This window comes from Suncus etruscus, chromosome 7, assembly GCF_024139225.1.
Source record: "Suncus etruscus isolate mSunEtr1 chromosome 7, mSunEtr1.pri.cur, whole genome shotgun sequence".
In the NCBI taxonomy this organism is placed as follows: domain Eukaryota; kingdom Metazoa; phylum Chordata; class Mammalia; order Eulipotyphla; family Soricidae; genus Suncus; species Suncus etruscus.
This window is the reverse complement of record NC_064854.1, coordinates 60,650,848-60,670,535: the sequence shown is the minus strand read 5'-3', so window position 1 is coordinate 60,670,535 and position 19,688 is coordinate 60,650,848. Positions and strand designations below refer to the sequence as shown.

The 19,688-nt window shown below is 52.7% G+C and overlaps 1 protein-coding gene across 1 annotated transcript; it reads right to left on the bottom strand.

Moving 5' to 3' along the window:
* Positions 1 to 7,165: 7,165 nt before the first annotated feature.
* Positions 7,166 to 18,858, bottom strand: FAM78B (family with sequence similarity 78 member B). Its single transcript, XM_049776588.1, has 2 exons — positions 18,440 to 18,858; positions 7,166 to 9,234 (listed from the first exon to the last, which is right to left on the bottom strand). The coding sequence occupies exons 1-2, from the start codon at positions 18,700 to 18,702 to the stop codon at positions 8,712 to 8,714; spliced, it is 786 nt and encodes a 261-aa protein (XP_049632545.1). The 5' UTR covers positions 18,703 to 18,858; the 3' UTR covers positions 7,166 to 8,711.
* Between the last annotated feature and the right edge of the window lie 830 nt (positions 18,859 to 19,688).

Genomic DNA, 19,688 nt, shown 5'->3' with positions numbered 1-19,688 from the left:
CACCACTTTTAGCTATGGCCTGACTAGGCCTACATGTACCTTTCTAGACTCTTCCCCTGATCTGCTCATATCTTCTGTACCCACCTGGTTTGGTCTGGAAGACTCCACAAACCTTGCCAGGAGTATCCCCAGAACACTGCCAGGTATTCCCCCAAAACATATTAAGTATAAAAAAGAAATAAAGTAGGTGAATGGGAGTGTATATATATGCATAATATACATAGATAGATAGATAGATATAGTTACTTTGGGTCACACCTGGTGGCACTCCTGGCTCTGGGCTCAGAAACCACTCCTGGCAGGCTCGGGGGACCATGTGGGATGCCAGGATTTGAACCACCATCTGTTCTGGATTGGCTGCGTGCAAGGCTAACACCCTACCACTGTGCTATCTCTCTGGTCCTATATTTATTTTTTTGGGAGCCCATGCCCAGTGGTGCTCATAGCTTACTCCTGGCTCTGCACTCAGGGATCACACCTGGTGGTGCTCAGGGGACCCTAAGGGGCCTTGGGGATTGAGCCGGATTTGGCTGCAAGGTAAGCTATTCTTCTTACTATGATACGGAATTTTTTAAATAGAAGGAAGAATCTTTGGGTGCATAGAGAGTCACGATGAGGGAGAATTAAACTCCTGTTACCTATCATTTTTTTTGTGTGTGTGTATAGGTACCCCCTGATTCCTAGCATTCTAGGCTTTCTTTCTGGGTGCTATGTGCAGTAACAAATGTGGATGCATTTCCTGATGTTAGCCTACCTTCAGTTTGGGGAAGAAAATAACCCCCAAATTCTACAAAGGGACCTAGCTAATATTTTCCAGTGGTTTGAAAGCAGCAGTAAACCCATGAATATACAGATTAGGAGTTAAGCTTTGGGAATCCTTTTATATGTTTGTTTGGGGGCCACACCGGCGATGTTTAGGGTTTACTCCTGGCATTAGACTCAGTAATAATTTCTGGTGGTGCTTAGGGGACTACATGGTATGCCAAGGATTGGACCCAGATTGATTGCACGCAAGGCAAGTGCCCTACCTGCTGCACTATCTCTCCAGCCTCACCTGGAAACTATTCTAGAACATTTTCCCCATCTGTACTGGCTGCCATGCTCTTATGCCTGGAAATGCCCTACTGCCAGATCATCAGGTTGAGATCAGCCAGCTTTGGCACCTTGCCCTGTACAGGATGACATGACCTGGGTGAGGGGCCATGGTGTGAGAGTCACATAAACATCTATGTGCTGTTTGGGGCTCTGCAGAAGAGCCCATAGTGACAGCGACCACTCCTGAGAGAGCTTCTGAGATGTGGATCATAGGGTCATAGGGTCCTTTGGTGGAGAAAGTCTCGAAGGTCCAATGCACTAAACTATGGGTCAGCTTCTATACTGTGGGTTGTAAACCCTCCCCCCATAGCATCATGTAATTAGATGGTGGAGTGCAGGATGTGGAGAAATGAACAATTATATATGGTTTCTGAGTACGCACCAACCAAACCTCAGTTCAGAATCGACCGCACTGTAATCATAAAGTATTTCTGGCAGTGTTGGCCCCATGCTCCGGAGAAAAGGTCTCAGGCAGGAAGGGTTTGAGCCACCCTTTATTAGATCCCTGCTTCTGTTTATTGGGTGGCTTGGGAACCCGTAGTTGACCAAATGTGAGAGGTTGTTCTCACTCTCTGTAACCCATGCACCCTCTCTTCTGACTTAGCTGAACTGTGAATTTCTGGAGAATTCCTTATGGGTCTGTGCTTTTTTGGCAGGGGGATTTTGAGCCACACTCAGTGACACTTAGGGGTTACTCCTGGCTATGCACTCAGAAATCGCTCCTGGCTCAGGGGACCAAATGGGACGCTGGGGGATCAAACCTAGGTTCGTCCTGGGCAGCCACGTGCAAGCAAACGTCCTACCGCTGTGCTACCACTCTGGTCCTGGAGTCTGTTTGAATTGGGGGCTGATTGCACTGCATCACTCACCCTGGCTCATAGGAAAATGATTTGGGGGCAAGGGGTCACTCGTGGGAAAAGCGGAAGGAGCTATAGACCTTGCAGTGCTGTTTCTGTTCATTCAAGGCATGGTGCTTCATGGGCCAGGATCACTGAGTCCCAGCTTCCTAGCCACAGGAGATCCCCAGGAAAAAGCAGGAGCAGAGAGAGGCATCTCAGTCTGGCCCCTTGTCTGCTTGTCCATCTGGGTCATGGAAACAAGAGCATCTCTCCCTTTAGCCAGAGGACACTGCTATGGGCTCTGCTGCAAGCAACTGGGCACCAACTGTGTTTTCAGTGGCTGCTTTGTGGAAAGGTCCAGCAGCCTCTGCCTAGTGCACTTCCTGTTTACATTTGAGTGGCTCCAGGGAATGGGGCTTTTCCTGCTGTCTGGAAATATTCACACTTCCTTATGTGAGATTTAAAATAAATGTTATTTAAAATAAATACTCCAGCAGTGTTCAGAGCTTACTCCTGGCTCTGTGTTTAAGGATTACTCCTGGAAGATCTCAGAGGTCCCTTTGCTGTGTTGGGGACTGAACCTGAGTACAAGGCAAATGTCTTAACCCACCATTACTCTCTGGCCCTGAGTTTGGAGCCTTTAGCTGCTGGTGTGTGTGTGGGGAAGGGGGAATATGTGTGAACCTGTGGTGGAAATGAGTGTAAGTGTGCATGTATACCTGCACACTTATGCATGGAGGATGTTAATCTACTCCACATGCCAAGTTATCTCCTAATTAGTTGGAAGTAATAGCTTCTGTAGCTGCCATCCCATGAGGGAGTGAAGTGGGAGCTGGCTGTCTGCTTCCAGAGCCCAGTTTAATGAAGCAATTCTCAGCCCATGGTGCCTGTCCAAGCACTCCTGTTATTTTTCCAATTAACATTGCATGGGACAGTGTGTGTGGAATATCTAATTCATGTGAAGGGTAGGCTGAAGGGCCTGCTGAAGGAGCAGCAGCAACTGTTTGCTTGCTCGTGGCCTCAATAGGATGGCGGCTTCTCAGGTCCTTTCTGGTAAGACACTTTCTGCCCCCACTTAGAAGCTTGGGGCCCAGAAGAGGACTCAGCACTCAGGACAGACACAAGTCTCAACTCAGGCAGACCTGGACAAAGGTTTTCAGAAATGTGACTGGCAGCCGCCTCTTACCTCTTCCTTTGTCCCCTCCCTCACTGGAACCCATTCCTGCCCCCACCCCGACCCCATCACCCAGAGAGCTTAGTGCATCTGGCTGCTCTGAACCCTGTGCCAATTATAACTGTTCCATCTCCTACTTGCCCTTCCCTGGGGGCATCCCTGACCCAGAACTTAGATGTGTTAAGGATCTAGGTTAGGAAGGACACAGACCTGGAGGCAAGAGATGCTCCTAAGGTGTCACCTGGCCTACACCCAGAGCCTGGCCACACATGATGGCTCTGGTAGGAGATGGGCAGAGCCTCCTAGGGATCTGCTTCCTGGTGTGCTGCAGTACGGCCCATCTGGGAGGGGGATGTGAGCTGTATAGCTGGGGGGACATGAGCATCTACATTGGGTAGAGCATTGGCAGTTTGTCCCCAAACCATTCCCAGATTGGCAAGGTCCTGGGCAAGGGGTGGTGATTCAGAAACTAGATGGAGATGCCCACAAAAGTCTTCCATCTTATGCCATCTTAGGCATCTGCCATTCCTTATAACATTTGTCTTATTTTTTGTTGTTTATTTGGGTTACATCTGGCAATATTCAAGAGTTACTCCTGACTCTGCACTCAAGAATTACTCAGTAGGCTCAGGGAACCATATGGGATGCTGGGGATTGAATTTAGGTCCTCCCCACTCTACAAACACTCCAACTTCCCTCCCCCAATATAATTTGCATCACTGATGCCTATTAGCTATCATTTCTCCATTATTTCAGTTGTCATCTATATCATCTGTCTACCATCTATCAATGATGTCTCTACCATCTGTCTCTACTACCCATCATTGATGTCTCTATTATATGTCTCTACCATTTATCATTGATGTATTCATTTATCATATTTCAATTATGTCTCTACCACCCATTTTTTTTTGTTTTGTTTTGGTTTTTGGGTCCCACCCGGCAGCGCTCAGGGGTTACTCCTGGCAGGCTCAGGGGACCATATGGGATGCTGGGATTCAAACCACTGACCTTCTGCATGAAAGACAAATGCCTTACCTCCATGCTATCTCTCCGGCCCCTACTACCTATTATTAATATCTTTTTTTTTGTTTTGGTTTTGGTTTTTGGTTTTTGGGCCACACCCGGCGGTGCTCAGGGGTCACTCCTGGCTGTCTGCTCAGAAATAGCTCCTGGCAGGCACCAGGGACCATATGGGACACCCGGATTTGAACCAACCACCTTTGGTCCTGGATCGGCTGCTTGCAAGGCAAACGCCGCTGTGCTATCTCTCCGGGCCCTATTAATATCTCTTATCTTCCATCTCCCATCCATCATTGTCTCTCTTGTGTCTCTGATCCATCACCAAAATCTCTCATCTGTCTCTTGTTCTTAGTTGATGTTTCTATAACCTGTCCCCATCATCTATAGTGCTATTGTCCATCTCCGTCTCACCATCATTTCAGCCTCTGCCCCGAGCCACACAGGAAACTATGGCTGTGCCCACCAATTGTGCCTGTGGCTGAAACTAGGTGATTCCTGCTGGGATTTCACACCTGGCCCAGATCCCACATCCTCCTGCTTCCTTTAAAGGGGCCTCTTGGCATTCTGGCCTCAAATTCTATCCAGAACTGCTTTCCAGAGGGAGGTGACCCAGGTACCTCTTCTCGAGTTCAGGCAGGAAATGAGCGTGACAACCCAAGGCATGAGGTAGCTGAGATCACAGTAAGCTTTTGCCTTGGGGGAAGTGCAGCTTTCCACTCCCAGCATCTGAGCAGGGCCCACACTGGGCAGTAGCTCATTCCTGCCATTGAATCAGTCAGCATCCTGCTGCTGCCCAGGACACATGGCCTTGAGATGACCCCAGAGATGAGTGACCAAGAGCTTGTGGCAAACACATGTGTTGCATGGTCACTCAGCTCCCTTTTCTAGGGATTATTCAGAATTAATTACAGGGATCTGGCTTGGTTGGGGTTTTGATTCATTTCCCTTTCAGCTGAAAGATGGTGTATGCCTGGGTTAGTGTGTGTGTGTGTGTGTATGTGTGTGTGTGCATGTTTGAGACACACACACACATACACACATCTTTCTCCACAGCTCCACTGGGAGCTGGCTCTGGCAACGTCTAATTGTGCCTTCCCATTCTCTCTAGAATGTTCCATGTGCCAAGGAGCTCAGGGAGTCACTGTTTCCTTGGTGGCTCCCACCTTGCCTGCTGCTCTGTGCCTACCACCTAGAGGGGGCAGAGGGTGGCAGGGCCTAGCTCTGCCAAGCCTCAGCAGTGGGGTGCAAGTCTTTATCCCCTTTCTGTGCTGCTGCTGTTGAGGGGGTTCAGGGGAACCTGGAGAGCATATATTTCTGATTTATCTAATTACTAGCACTGAGTTTTAAGCTATAGGAGCCAGGCAACACCTCCCCCTTCTTCCAAGTCAGCCCTGACAAGCATTTTCCTTGGCCCCTGGGGACCAGAAGGCTCTTTGCAAAAGCAAAGCTTCAGTTCACTTCTCTCTAATGTGTCCACTCAGGAGAGGGCTGTCTTTCAGCGTCCTCCTCCTGGGCATTCCCCAGGCACAGGACAAGGCATTGGGGCTTGGAACCACCAGCCCGCTTTGAATCCTGGCTCTTGATACTTTTTGGCCATGCACCTACTTGGCTAAATCACTTTACCGTGGATTTTCTGTGAAGTGGGGATAACAGTTTCCACCACAGTATTTTAACCCCCAGGAAATGCGAGTGGTAAGGGTTCCTTAGAGCAAATCCCACTTGCTCACAACACACTATGTTCCTTGCATTTTCCTAAGGCACAGATGGAATTGGGGGCTCCAGGGAACTGATGGACAGGACCCTATAAAGGCAAACGTTTCCCAAATTCCCACAGGCCACGCTCCAGAGCAGGGAGCCAGGAACAGAAAGCAGTCGTCACAGATAAGGGGTCAGAAATACTCATTTCTTGGGCAGAAGATATTTCCTCAAATGATTCTTCTTTGGTTTGGGACCACACCCAGCCATGCTCAGTCAGAGTCTGAGTTTTAACCTCTGTGCTAGGTCTGCCCTCATCCTCTATCTAATTTGAAAGCAAAGATACCTGAGGTCAGAGCCATATACAGCAGGGAGAGTATTTGCTTTGTATGTGGTTGACCTGGGTTCCATGATCCCTGGAACTCCATATGGTTCCCTGAGAACCAGGAGTTATTCCTTAATACAGAGCCAAGAGTAACTTGGGGCTCTGGCAAGTGTGTCCTAAAAACCAAAAAAAAAAAAAAAAAAAAAAAAAGGTAAAGTCATACTTGCAAACTTGCAGTGCCCAAAACCAAAAACAAGTGCCCTTGTTCTTCAGAGAATAGAGTCCATGGGCTCCTGAGTGGGTGGGATGGGGGATGCTCTGGTTAGAGACCAGGAACGAACAGTCCATCAAGACTTCAGCTATGAAATTGGGGGCGGGGATAGTGTCTCCTCATGGCTCTGACTGGAGACAGAAATACTTGGTCTGAACCCCATCTACTTTTGAAGCCTGGGTCTCTGTGCTGACAAGCAGCTGTCCTCCACAAAAGTAGTAAAAAATTCTCAGCACTCGGAGAAGCTGCAGTGTGTTTGCATGTATGTGTTTACAGCCAAAGCACAGGGCCGGAGGGATGCTGCAGCAGGGACAGCACTGGCCTTGTGTGAAGCCAACCCCAGTTCAATCCTGGGAGCCACATATGGTCTGGGAGTGATCCCTTGAGCACAGAGGCAGGAGTAAGTTTGATCACTGCCAGGTGTAGCCCAAAGCAATAACGAAAACATTATAAATAGAGACGATACTTCTGTGTCAGCCACAGCTCATTTACCTATCAAGAACAAGGAAGGGACAGAGAAATCCAAAGGGAACAGCCAAATTATTTCTAAATGGAACATCCCCAGGAATTTAGTGAGTCACTGGTGTGTCATTAATGCGCAGTTATAAATAGCTCCACTTGTCACCAATAACTAATCTATAAGAATGCAGCTGAGTGTGACGTGGACACACGGCACAATATGGAGAATTGTGAACCCTCTCCTGTAAATATGCACCCTCCCGGGGGGCAGAAACAGAGAGAAATTAGACTAAAGGGGATTTTTAATAATAAAAGTAATAAACAAGCCCTTCTCTTGCCTTCCTTCTCCATCCTCAAACTAGTCAAGACAGATCTTTGGCACCAGCCATCGGACTATGACTCTCACCTCTGAAATTAGGCTAGTAGTGCCATCCATAAAACCCACCTGCCCTGGTGGGAGCTGGTTCTTTTCACAGGGGCCATTGAGTAAGCAACTCTATATACATAGAAAACACTATATAAATATATATGTATCAGCACTATTGAGAATAGAAAGAAAGGCTCTTTTTTTGGTCGGGGGGGGTTGGTACGGGTGATTCAAGTTAGAAAATTCCTTCTTATCAAGGCTGCAAACTGAAACGTTTTTGTATTGACCTGACTTAGGAGCCCAACACTGTGTCTCAGCTGTACCAGTCATACCTCAGCAATTGCCAATTCAGTGCCCAGGGAGAGCAGCTCAGGTTGGCATTAAACAGCTCCAACATTAAGCTTCATGAAGTACTTTCTCACAGTGCTTGCCCAGTCAAAGCTGAACTTCTGTGAAATCAAGCTAAAACAAACACAGATGGATGCCCAGCAATGATCTATGCATGGGGAAAGGCTCGAGCTGTGCGCGGATCACGCTGCCCCATCCACGGGGTGTGGGTGTGTGGGTACAGCAGCATCCATGCCTCCTGCGTGCAAACCATTCAGGAACTTGGAAGGGAGAGGTGGAACCACATTCCTTCCCATGAAGGGTGTCCCAACGGCGACTGTGGCTTCTACACAAAAGGCCACTTTGTAAACTTCAGGCTGGCCGTGGGGAAGAAGCAGATGTAAACAGAACAAAAATCTCCACTTGAGTTTTCACTGAAGACGGATGAAGGCCCCCAATAACATGGGAAACTGCAGAATCCAGGAACTGATCCCTCGAAGAGAAAGATATATTGAAGATAGTTTTGGGAAGGAGTGGGCAGACGAACCACCTGTGGCCCCATCAGCACCCTGGACAGCTCCTGGCTTGGCTCTTGACCCATCAGCCTGTGCTTTTCTAAGGCTTCTTTCTGCTCCCTCAGCCATCACCAACTGTGCATGCCCTTCTTACTGGGAAGTGACAGCACAGTCCTTCCTCTCACCAGGCACCCTCCTCTCCAGCCCCTGACCTGCCCCACACCGGGAATGTTTCCTTTCCTGCTTGTGATTGGCTGGAAAGCAGCATATGCCACTTGGATCTGCCGCATTTTATCTCCAACCCGTGTTGCCTCCCAGGAAGATGGAGATGATAAAGTGTTCTGAGCTCAGGATCATGGCTGTTGGCTCCCAGATACCACAGCTCCTTGCATGGAAGAGCGCACATCTGTGGAGCCAGTGATTGGTTTTATTCCTAAAAAGGAGGGGGCGCTGACCACAGATTATGGTTCAACCATACAGGAGCGCCATGAAGACTCGCAAACCCTGAGGTCTGCTTTGGCTCAGAAACTCAACTTGGCTCCCACCATCCCCGGCAGCCACCCCATGAAGCAGTGTCTCATCGATGCAGGTTCCCCTCTGCTCAGGTCCAGCCAGGGTACTCTACTTAGGAGGGATCACCACCAGAGGCGGACCCCGCTTTGGCCTCCACATGAGGACTTGGGCATCGTTGGCATTGGGTTTGACCAGTGCATTGGGCGGGATGGGCTCCATCCGGCTCAAGATCCGGGGCTGTTCCTGCTGAGTCCTGCCCACCAGCTGGGCCCGCTGGCCCAAGAGTTGAAGAGGGTCCACCTCGATGTCCACTCGCATCCGCCACTTGATGGTCTGCAGGATAATTTTCTCTTTGGTGCTGGTGTTCATAGCCACCAGCCAGGTGGTGAAGCTTTGGTCCCTCTTAATCCTTGTGAGCAACGGCACATTACTGTCGCTCACAGGCACCGCCCACGTCACGCTGGGGTAGAAGTTGTCATTCATGCTGACAGAGAACCGCGAGATCTTACTGGTGGGGCCCACCAGAGTCACAGTTTCAGTGGTGTTCCCATACCATGGGTAGCTGACACCGTCTGAATCACTGATGGCTTTGACACGTCCCTCCCTCAGGTCAGGCAGCTCCCAGCTGGACCTGAAAGGGGCAGGAAAAACACAAGAAGGGAGAGGCTGAGTGAGAGTCTCAGTTGCTGGGAGGGGCTGCCTCCCTCGCCATCGCCAGTGCCATCTACACTAACAACATGGGTGTTCTCAGGGACTTTCAGGCCAATTAGCTTAAGAGCAATGGCCCATGGGAGCAAATGGAGAGTAAAAAAGTAATCCTAGGGCCGAGAGACAATACAATGTATATGCTGCCCACTCATGTTTGCACCCCAGCACCCCACAGATTCCCTTGAGCCCTGCCAGATCCAAGCCCATCTACTTCACCAAAAATTGTATTTGCAGTAAGACAGCAGGGAGGGCACTTACCTTGCATACAACAGCCCCAGCTTCTTGATCCCTGGCATCCTATAGGATCCTTGAGCCCCATCAGGGATACTGAGCACAGCTTCATGTGACCCATTTGCACTCACCCCCCCAAATCAATTCCTAAGGTAAATAAGAATCGGTCCAATTGTGTGGAGTGGTAATACTGTGATGTGTTGGGGGCAAAAGGGGTTGCTACTTGCCTCCCAATCACCGGCCAGGCTAGCACAGAAACTGTGGGCAATAGTGGACCCTGGACATTTGTGACACATGTCTGATGGGCCGAGCTCCACTAGGGTCCCATCCAGCCTGGAATTGGCACAGAAAAGCAAGAAGTGGCACATTTTTGAGTCCTTATTTGGAGAGAGTCTCAGCACTGTTTGAGGCTACCCCTGGCATTACTCGGTCTGATAGACAGCACAGGGCATGTCCAATATCTAGTCTCTATGGAGTTCAGGGTTGCCAGGCTAATCTGTTGAGGTGCTTGGGACAGTTGGGTCTGTGTGTGTATGGTGCTTAAAGTTGGAATCTTGTGTTCTCTTGAGCTGTCTTCCTAGGCCAGTGTATGTCTAGACCTTTGCATTCTCCCCTTGGTTTGTGCGTATCTCTTCAGATCTGGGTGCTATCTTCCCAGGCCATGTGTCTCTCTTCAGGTCTTTGTGCTCTCTCTCTCCAAGTTCTTGTCCAATCTTCACCCACTTTTATCCCCACAGCTTCAACAAAATCCTCAGTGATCCTTCAGCGCTGCATGCTTGGGGGCTGCAGGGAGATTCACTCTAGGCATGGGGAGTGCTGGGAAGCAGGGTTGTGCCCCACCCCAGGCACCCTGCTTCCAGCCTTTCTTGCCTGTGCATTGACACTCACCTTCCTGACACACATAATTAGTCCTGATGGAAGCTTATTAGCTAATTATTTCTGGCTGGTGTTTACCAAGCCTGCTCACAGGCCCTTTGGGTACCTCCCCCCTGAGAGTTAAGTTCCGCTCCTGTTTTCCAGGAAAACACCAAAAAGCAATGGTTTTGCTTGCCAGCAGAATTCTGGGGGTTCTCTAGCTCTCCTGCCCCACACAAGGGCCAAGACAAGTGGCAGAAAGCAACAGAATGTGGTTTGAGGTCCCCATCCTAGACCCGTTTCCAAGAGTCACCACTCCAAACTTCAGTGTCATGTCTGAGGCAGATGGCCAAGCAGGGAAGGTGACTAAGAGGTGAGTACATTGTACATGTGTGTGTGCAAAGGGGCTGGACACATGTGAATGTGCATATATATTATGGGTGGGCATGAGTGATGATAATGTGTGCAATTCATTTACTTTTAGTGATATCTCTAAATGCACACTGTGGCATGTGCACTGATGTTTGTGTACTATGGTATGTGCAATTTGTGTGTGTGTGTTCCATGTATATCCGTGCAAGTCCTGTCTTAGGGGCCCAAAGCCCCACAGTAGGACAGGAAGCAGAAGGCAGGATGCAACCAAAACAGAACACTGGGAAGGAAATAGATGCTCAGGAAATTGCCTCCCCCCTCAACCAGGCCCAGGGTGGGTAGGGAGGACTGAGTGCTGCAGCTGGGCAAGGGACACAGAAGGGGGGGATGTGGGCACCACAGTGGGAAAGGCCTAGGCAGAAAACAAACAAGACGGACACAGGATGCTGCTTCCAGGGGAACAGGGCTACCCCAAGGGCAACTGGCACTCCACATGCTCTGCCCAGTTCTCCTGAGTGCCTCAGAACCCTCAATCTCTGGGTCATCTTCGTCTCAACCTTGCTGAGAATATGCAAGGGAGCCTGTGAGAGGCTGCCTGGTGATGGATACAAACAGGGATACATAGCCCTTGCTTCAGGCAGCATCAATCAAGCTGTGGGAGGCAAGTGGTCAGGGAGCTCTGTCGAGGGGACACTAAGGTGTGAATTTGGAGAAATGGAGCCCGTGAAAGAAATGGTGGTGGTGACATCAAAAGCCCAAGTGGCCCAAAGAAAACACTGCTCCCTGTGGCAAGGGTCTTCCCTGAAACATACAGTGGTGGGTCCTCCCCCCGTGCTTAGTTTCAGAGGCTCCTGGATGATGGATTTGAGTAAGCAGAGTGGACCATCTCCACGCTGAAACTACAGGTTCTCAGCTGGAAATGACATCTGGCACCAACATATTGTTTCCAAGAAGTGCAAATTGCCAGCTGTGGGGGAGGGGTGTGTGCTGCTCCCAACAGTTCCAATCCAGGACTTTGCTGACAGGCTAAGGTGGGGTGTGAGGTGTGCCTGAGTCTCGGGTTCAGTCAGTAGCACCCAGTTGCCTCCATCTCCCGGCCCACCTATTGGCTAGAAAGCACAGTAAGGTTAATGAGGAAACTGAAGCCACCCAGATGGATGGCAGCTGGGCGGAATCTGAGATTGGAACTTCGCAGGCGCGCGCGCGCACACACACACACACGCGCACACACACACACACACACACACACACACACACACACACACACACACAGCCTATGGTCTCAGCGGCAGATGCCTGGTGGTAGTGGCCATGGCAACGAGAGTTCCCCATTACTCAAGTCCGAGCAGTGCCAGAACCCCATTCTGGTACTGCATCAGCAGGGGAGCACGCACAGCTGGGGAAATGCAGAGCGGAGCGCACATGATCCCAGATTCTTCTGCTCTGGCCCTGGCCTTGTGGACAAGCGGTCTAGGAGCGTGTGGCTGGAGACAGAGCCAGAACGGCATGGTGTGTGCTACTTTGGCTTTTTCCTTCTTTACTTTTTTTTAATCTTGCCCTTTCCTTTGCTATTTTTTCTTTTGTTTTAAATTGCTTTCACCTGTTTATCTCCCACCTCACTTTCCCTTTCCTTTTCTTTTGGTTTTTGGGTCACACTTGGCTATACTTTGGGGTTGCTCTGGGTCTGTACTAAGGGATCACTCCTGGCAGACTTAGTGGTGCCGGGGATGGAACCTGGGTCAGCTACAGACAAGGCAAATGCCTTTCCCACTGTACTACTGCTAAGCTTCCCCACCTCACATTTTATATCCCTGACCCCAACTTATTAATAGGTTAATTAGACTTAATTTAGAATTAAACTTAGAATTCAGGGGTCTGAGAAGAAGGATGTAGAAGGCCCCACCTGGTGCCTAGTTGTAATCTGAGACCCTTTTCTGAGATCTCTCTCCCTCCTAGGAGGTTCTCAGAGTGAAGGCCCCCAACTGGTGCTGGACAATGTGTGGAAACACTTCTGAGCTGTGGGGTGAGGGCACAGGACAGAGTGGGTTACAGAATTAATCCCACTTCCTGATCCTACCCCGGCTTCTTTCTATTCCATCTCCTTCTCCTTCACTCCCTGAGGGGACAACAAAGTCCCATTTCCCCCTCTTTGACCCCATGGGGGCAATCCAGGCTTTGCCTCCATGTCTGCAAAGCAGTCATGAAACTGTTTCTGAAATACTGGGGTGACTGAAGATCCTTTTAGGACAGTGACTCTAAAGACCTGGTAGGGAAGAGGCACCAAATTCAATTCCCAGCTTGCACCCCAAGGTCACGGACAACCCCCACAGCCAGTCTCCTGGGTTCTTCACTGAAAATAGCACATTCCTTTTCAGGTGCTCAGGCCCCACTCAGGCCCCTGCCAGACATGCAGGGAGCTAGCATGCCCGCTAAACCCCACTAATCTTACAATGGCAGAGATTAGCGTGCAGTATCGCCACCCCCCCCCCCCAGGGCACACAGGACTTCAGAAAGAACTATGCTCTCACTTCTGAAGGCAGTTCTAGCTCTGGGGTACCACCAGGCCTCCCCTGGAGGGATGGGAAAGGGGCAGAGCTGGCCCAATGCAGTAAGGGCATCCCTGTGCTTTGGCAGTGGCAAAGGTGAACTATGCGGGTAGAGTCTGGACTTCTGGGAGAGTACTGCACTGGGGCAAGAGCAAGGGCCATTCCAGGGAGATAGTCAGATGGGGTTTGATCAGCACCCCTTGATGTCTCCAGTGCAAGAGTTCTGAGGGAACCTTCTATTTGACAGGAAACGCTGATTTTAGGGACACCCACAGTGCGAGGGAGGGAGCCTTGGCCTCTGGAGTACAGACAGCCCTCAGAGTAATCTCCCCAGTCTAATCTGTTTGCTCACTCATTGGTGTTTGATGTCTGAGGTGCCACCTGCTGCATTCTGTGTCTGTGCCCTCCTGGGGCTCTGGGAAGACCCACTATGAGCAGGGCCAAGATTTACCAACAGGAGGCTGCTGGGGAAAGTACTCACCAGTTTATTTGTATCAAATATTTATTGCACATCTTCTCTGGGTGGGCATTCAATATCATGGTGCCTGGTCCCCGGGTGGCCTGGTGGGTCAAACACACAATTCTGCAGGGTATAGGCTGAGCAGGCAGGAGAGGAGAGACTTAGGATAGAGTAGGAAAGTCTGGGTAGGTTTCAGTTGCTTTGAAGAAAGGGCAAAGGCAGTGGCAGCCTAAGGACAGATATTCAGTGGGTGTTCATAGCCATAAATGGGGACTGCCTACAAGTGGATGCAGCCATGGGATACAGGCAGTTGAGGGCCCTTGTATTTTTTTGGCTACTGCTGTTTCCATGTGGGGACACTCAAAGATGAACAAAGGTAAAGCCATGACATGTGGATGCTGCTGGCAGCAGGATCAGGAGGGTTTTTTTTTGGGGGGGGGGGCTGATGTATGGGTGATCTCCCAGGGGGCAGCACAGAGGTTTCAGCATGGGTTATAGTGGTGAAACTAGGGACAGGTGGGGGAGGCAGGAGCTGCAGCAACACCCCCACTAGATTTGGACAGCCCTGGCCGCTCATTCTTTGACTTTGAATTGATTCAAGGCACTCGTAGTTGGTTAGAAAGGATTGGCTGGAACTATGTCCCTTTGAGGTCTGTGAGCCAGGGTCTTCCAGTGAGCCCCTGGTCTGTCACCTGCTGCCCCCAACTGTTCCCAAAGCAGTACCTGTTTCCCCCTCCTGCTGCCCATTCAGGGAACAGTGCTAGTTCTCCCTGCTGATGCTCCCTGCCTCAGCCAATGTAAACAGAAGGAACAACCATGAGGCTCCTTCTCCCCTTGGTTTCCCAGCAGGTGCCTACACAGCAAAGGTTCTAGGCATTCATAGCTTAGGTAGGAGCTGTGACCAAAGCTGGCAGTCCTCTGCATAAGGATCTCCTCTGTGTGTATGAGGTAGCAAGAAGCAGACCCCCAGGGGCTGGCCAGTGGGTTTCTAGAGAACCTTTGTGTAGAGGAGGGAAACTCCCACTGAGCTCAGCTAAGGAGCTTTACAGAGCTCCTCTGGACACTGATCCCTTTGTGGAAAGGTGGAAAATTTCAACTACAAAAGTTCACCCTTTGAATGTTTTGTTTGTGGGCCACACCCAGCCATACTCAGGGGTTACTCCTGGCTCTGCACCCAGGAATTACTCCTGGCAGTGTTTGGGGACCCTATAGAATGGAATGTGCAAGGCAAGTGCCCTCCCTATTGTGGTATGACTCCAACCTCAAAAGCTCCACTTTTTTTTTTTTTTTTTTTTTTAGTTTTAGGGTCACACTTGGCAGTGCTCAGGGATTACTCCTGGCTCTGCACTCAGAAATCACCCCTGGAAGGCTTTGGGGACCATATGAGATGCTGGGAATTGAACCACCATCAGTCCTAGGTTGGCCACAAGCAAGGCAAATGCCCTACTGCTGTGCTATCTCTCTGGCCCCAAAAGCTCCACCTTTTTTTTTTTTTTTGGTTTTTGGGCCACACCCGGCGGTGCTCAGGGGTTACTCCTGGCTGTCTGCTCAGAAATAGCCCCTGGCAGGCACGGGGGACCATATGGGACACTGGGATTCGAACCAACCACCTTAGGTCCTGGGCCAGCTGCTTGCAAGGCAAACACCGCTGTCCTATCTCTCTGGGCCCAAAAGCTCCACCTTTTAAAGTGGGTAAGCTTGTGTTGATTTTTGTTTGTTTATTGGTTTTGACCACTCCCAGCTGTGCTCAGGGATCACTCTTAGTGGGGCTCAGGGGATCGGATCATATGGAATGCTGGATTAAACCTGGGTTAGTTGTGTGCAAGGCATGTGCCCTCACCACTCCAGCCCCTATGTTTGTCTGTTAAGCTTGTCTTTGACCTTTTAAGTTGGTCTCTTAAGGTTGGTAGCCTTGACCATTTGAAGCCGGACTTTCCAGGGCATTTATATTCCCTTTACACATGCATTCCCGAAGCATGCCCCTACCCCAACTAGGCTCCAGATAATGAGGGGGTTGGGGCATTTCACTCCTTGGCCTGGTTCCAGTGAGTCCTGCCCACAAACAGGAATTCTGCACCCTCTGACTAGAGAGATGATGCTGTGGGCTTTGCATGTAGAAACTCTGGGTTTGAGGCTCAACACCACATGCATGATTCCTGAGCACTGAGCTCTGAGTATCCAAATAGTACTGGGCGCTACCCCCTCCAAAGCAAAACAAGATAAAACAAAGAGGACACTGGCAAAGTTTCTCTTGGCATAAGCATTTCCCAAAAATAGGTTAGATGAAATCTGCCTCAACCCAAATCAAGGATTGGAGGTAGACTCTGTAATAACCAGCTCTGTGGCTTTCAGGGTCCTACTTTTGCTTCCTGGCTTTAACCACAGGAAAATTGAGACTCTTAAAATACCCAAAGTAGCAGTTTACAGGATAACTTCAACACTCCCACTTACCCCCACCAAGAACACAAAGGCCAGGGTTCAACAAAGGTCAGGAGATGCTGTAGACACACCATCCTCACCCCATGCCCTAATACCCACAGAGATTCTATTAAAGCCATCATGGGGTGTGTTTACATCTCAGGCAAGCATCTCCTGGCCCACAAAATAACCCGCTTCCACTTTCACCAGCTCATCACATGAAAATGTGAGGTTACAGGCCACCCTGTCCTAGAGGTGCCCTTTGCCAGGTCTTTTGTGGGGAACCCAGACTGCAGTGATGCCCTGCTGCCAGGCAGGCCATCAAGGGCTGGGCCAGTCCAGGCAAAGTGGAGGGACAGCGGCTGAGGAGCTAGGCCCAGGCTCTCTGTGTGACTAGGCTGGAAATTACAGGTTTCTAAAAAAAAAAAAAAAAAAACCGCAGGAGGAGACACATGTGTTCACATTGATCCATTCCCTGGAGGTTATGCCTGTTTCAAGCAGCATGATTCACCCCAAAGGCCCCTGTCCTTCAAACCCTGGTAGCCCCCATCGTGGCAGGGAGAGGACCTTCACTGTCTCCACCTGCCCCAGTGAGCTTTGCTGGTAGCTACTTCCCAGCTTCCGGCCAAAAGTTCAAACTCCTTGAGTCAGGGGCGGGCGGGGAAGTAGACAAAGCCACCTGTCAAATTCCTCCCAGCGCCAGTGATTGCCTTCACTTCCAAGCTCTGCTTTCAATTAATAAAGAACATGACAAAACCCACCAACTGCCTGCAGGAAGGTTTGCCCTTTCGCCAACTCCTCCAAATACATACATACAACTCCGCCAAATACATACTCAATAGGGGAACTGGGAGCCCCTTCAGTCTTCTATTAATAAGTAAACGGGGGGAGAGGCTGGATTTCCAGAAAGGGGTCTCCCCATAGGATGAGGGCTAATCAGGGTGCCCAAAAGTTCCACTGAAACAGCTCGAGGAGGACGCAGGCCCCAAATCTTTCTGCCCCGCCAGGTGCCCGCTGATCAGTGACCTTCGGAAAGAAGCCTGCTGGAGGGGAGTTCGGGCCATCGAGCAGGGAAGCTGGTGGTGGTCCGTCCCCCCCCCCCCGACACCCCACTGGGAGCTGCTGCCCGGTTTCAGGCGCGAACGGAGCCGCGATGCTGCTGAAAGAAGTTGGAGAGCTCCCCGCTCGCGCGGCCGGTGGGCACCCCGGAATCCGGAATCTCTTCCAGCGCCGTGATCGGTAAAGTTTGGAAGCAGAACCCAGCACGAAAGAAACACCCCAGCTTTCGGCTCGGGCCAAAGCCACGCGCAGCTGCGCCCGCTGCAGACCGCGCGCGCATAGGCCGCACCCGGCACCTGCCCACCCCCCACCTCCCCAAACTCGGCTTGACCCACCACTCACTTCCAGACGACCCTATCACCTTCAGGCTTCCGGGCCTCCGCGGCCAGCCGAGTCCCTGCTCGATCCCCCACCTTGAAGGGACTAAAGGCGCCAGAAACCACCCGGCCCCGCTCCGAAGCCTCCAACGCCACCGGCGGGGCTCTCCAAAGGACGCGCGCGCGGCACAGCCCAAAGCGTCCTAGGCGCTCTCGGTACTCCTCTCTCACTCTTTCTCTAGACAAGTCTCCCCCAAAACTCCTCTCGGGGGCGCCCCCAAAAGGTACGGGCCGCGCCCCGAAACTCCCAGGGCACTCTCCAGACCATCTCCCTATCTCCCCCACCTCGCCCCGCTCCCCCACCGCGCGCCTTTTCCCTGGTTCACCCTCCGGCTCTCCAAACCCGCTGGGTCGCTCGCGCTTGCTCGGCTCTCCCCGCCTCGATGCGGGGAGCAGTCAAGAAGCCAAAGCCTAGAGAGAGAGCAGGCTCAGGCGAGCAGGGCTCCGACACCCGCCTGCCGCTGAAACAAAAGCGCGGGTGGGAGGGAGGGAGGCGCTGGATGGGGAGGAGGAGGAGGAGCGGATGGCAGCGGCGACTAGGCGCCCGGGGAAGGAAGGAAGGAAGGAAGGAAGGAAGGAAGGAAGGAAGGAAGGAAGGAAGGAAGGAAGGAAGGAGGGAGGGAGGGAGGGAGGGAGGGAGGGAGGAAGGAAGGAAGGAAAGAAGGAAGGAAGGAAGGAAGGAAGGAGGGAGGAAGGAAGGAAAAAAAGAAGGAAGGAAGGAAGGAAGGAAGGAAGGAAGGAAGGAAGGAAGGAAGGAAGGAAGGAAGGAAGGAAGGAAGGGGCGCACGGCGCCTGGCGGCGGTCGCTTACATGCCCAGGTCGCTGTAGGTGTTGAAGAACTCCATCTGGTTGCACGCCTGGATCCAGCCCACCACCCAGGTCTCGTGGCGGGGGATGGGGGGCATGACCACGCGGGCCGAGGCTTTGAAGTAGGGAGTCTTGTAGCGCAGGACGATGGGCGAGGTCTCCTCGATGCGCGTGGGGCACTGGTCGATGGTGGCGCACACATCGTACACCACGATGTTCTCGCGCCGGATCCGCGCCTTGCAGGTGATGCTTTGGATACAGCCCATCGTGCGGGCCCGGCGCCGGCGCGGGGCAGCCGGGGGGCGCCCGTGGTCACGCCCGCCTGGCGACGCGCCGCCCGCTCCAGGGCCGGCTCAGCTCGCCGCCGCCGCCGCCGGGCATCCTCCGGGGAAGCCCCCCTCCCGAGCCGGCTCCGCCGCGTGGGGTCCCTCGGCCCCGCCACCCGCACGCTCGCCGCCCGCCCGCCCGCCCGCCTGCGCCTCCGCCCGCCGCGGCCCTGGCACCTCCGGCGGGGCGCGCGGAGGAGCGTGCGCTCCTAGGAGGCGGCGGGTGCCCCCGGCGGCTCGGGCGCCCGCGCAGAGGGCAGGGAGGGACGCGGCGCGGCGACCCTCGGCCCGGAGCCCCCCGCCCCTCGCCGGAGAGGCGGCGGCGGCGGCGGCATGGAGCCGGGGTCCGCGCGCCTGCACCGCCGCCGCCGCCGCCGCCGCTGCCGCCGCCGCTGCTGCAGGAGCCTCTGCCCCGCGCGCGTCCTCCCTCCCTCCCTCCCGCGCGCCGCGCTGGACCCACCCCGCGCCAGGCTGGGGATCCCCAGCTCCCTGGTCCCGCCCCTGCACGCAGCGGCTCCCCGCCGGCCGCGCGGCGCGCCCCGGGCCCGGCCCGGGTGCGGGGCGGGAGGTGCCGGCTGCCGGGAGTGGCGTGGAGTGGAGTGGAAATCGCGGGGACGGGGGCACTGGCCGTGGACGCCTCTCGTTTGTCCCTCGCCGGTTGCCGTGCGCGGGGCGGGGGCGTTTAAAGGGCCACGGGCGCAGGGCTGGGGTGGGGCGCGGCACGTGGGGCGTGCGGGGCGGAGCTGCGGCTGGCGGGGGTCGGTCGCCGGGTGGCCTCGGCCCTGCAGCTCACATCTGCTCTGGAGTCCTCAAACCTGCTCCCTTGGAAATCTGGAACCAACCCGGGCCTGCCGTTTCTCCCCCACCCCCTTCCCCCTGCGTGGCATCGCTGTGCCAGCTTTGCTTTGCACCCCGGTGGAGAAAGA

Coding starts and splice junctions, on each gene's coding strand:
- FAM78B (XM_049776588.1), bottom strand. CDS start 18,702: ATGGGCTGTATCCAAAGCATCACCTGCAAGGCGCGGATCCGGCGCGAG. Junction 9,235..18,439: donor ACCTACAGCGACCTGGGCAT/GTAAGCGACCGC, acceptor TGCCCCTTTCAG/GTCCAGCTGGGAGCTGCCTG.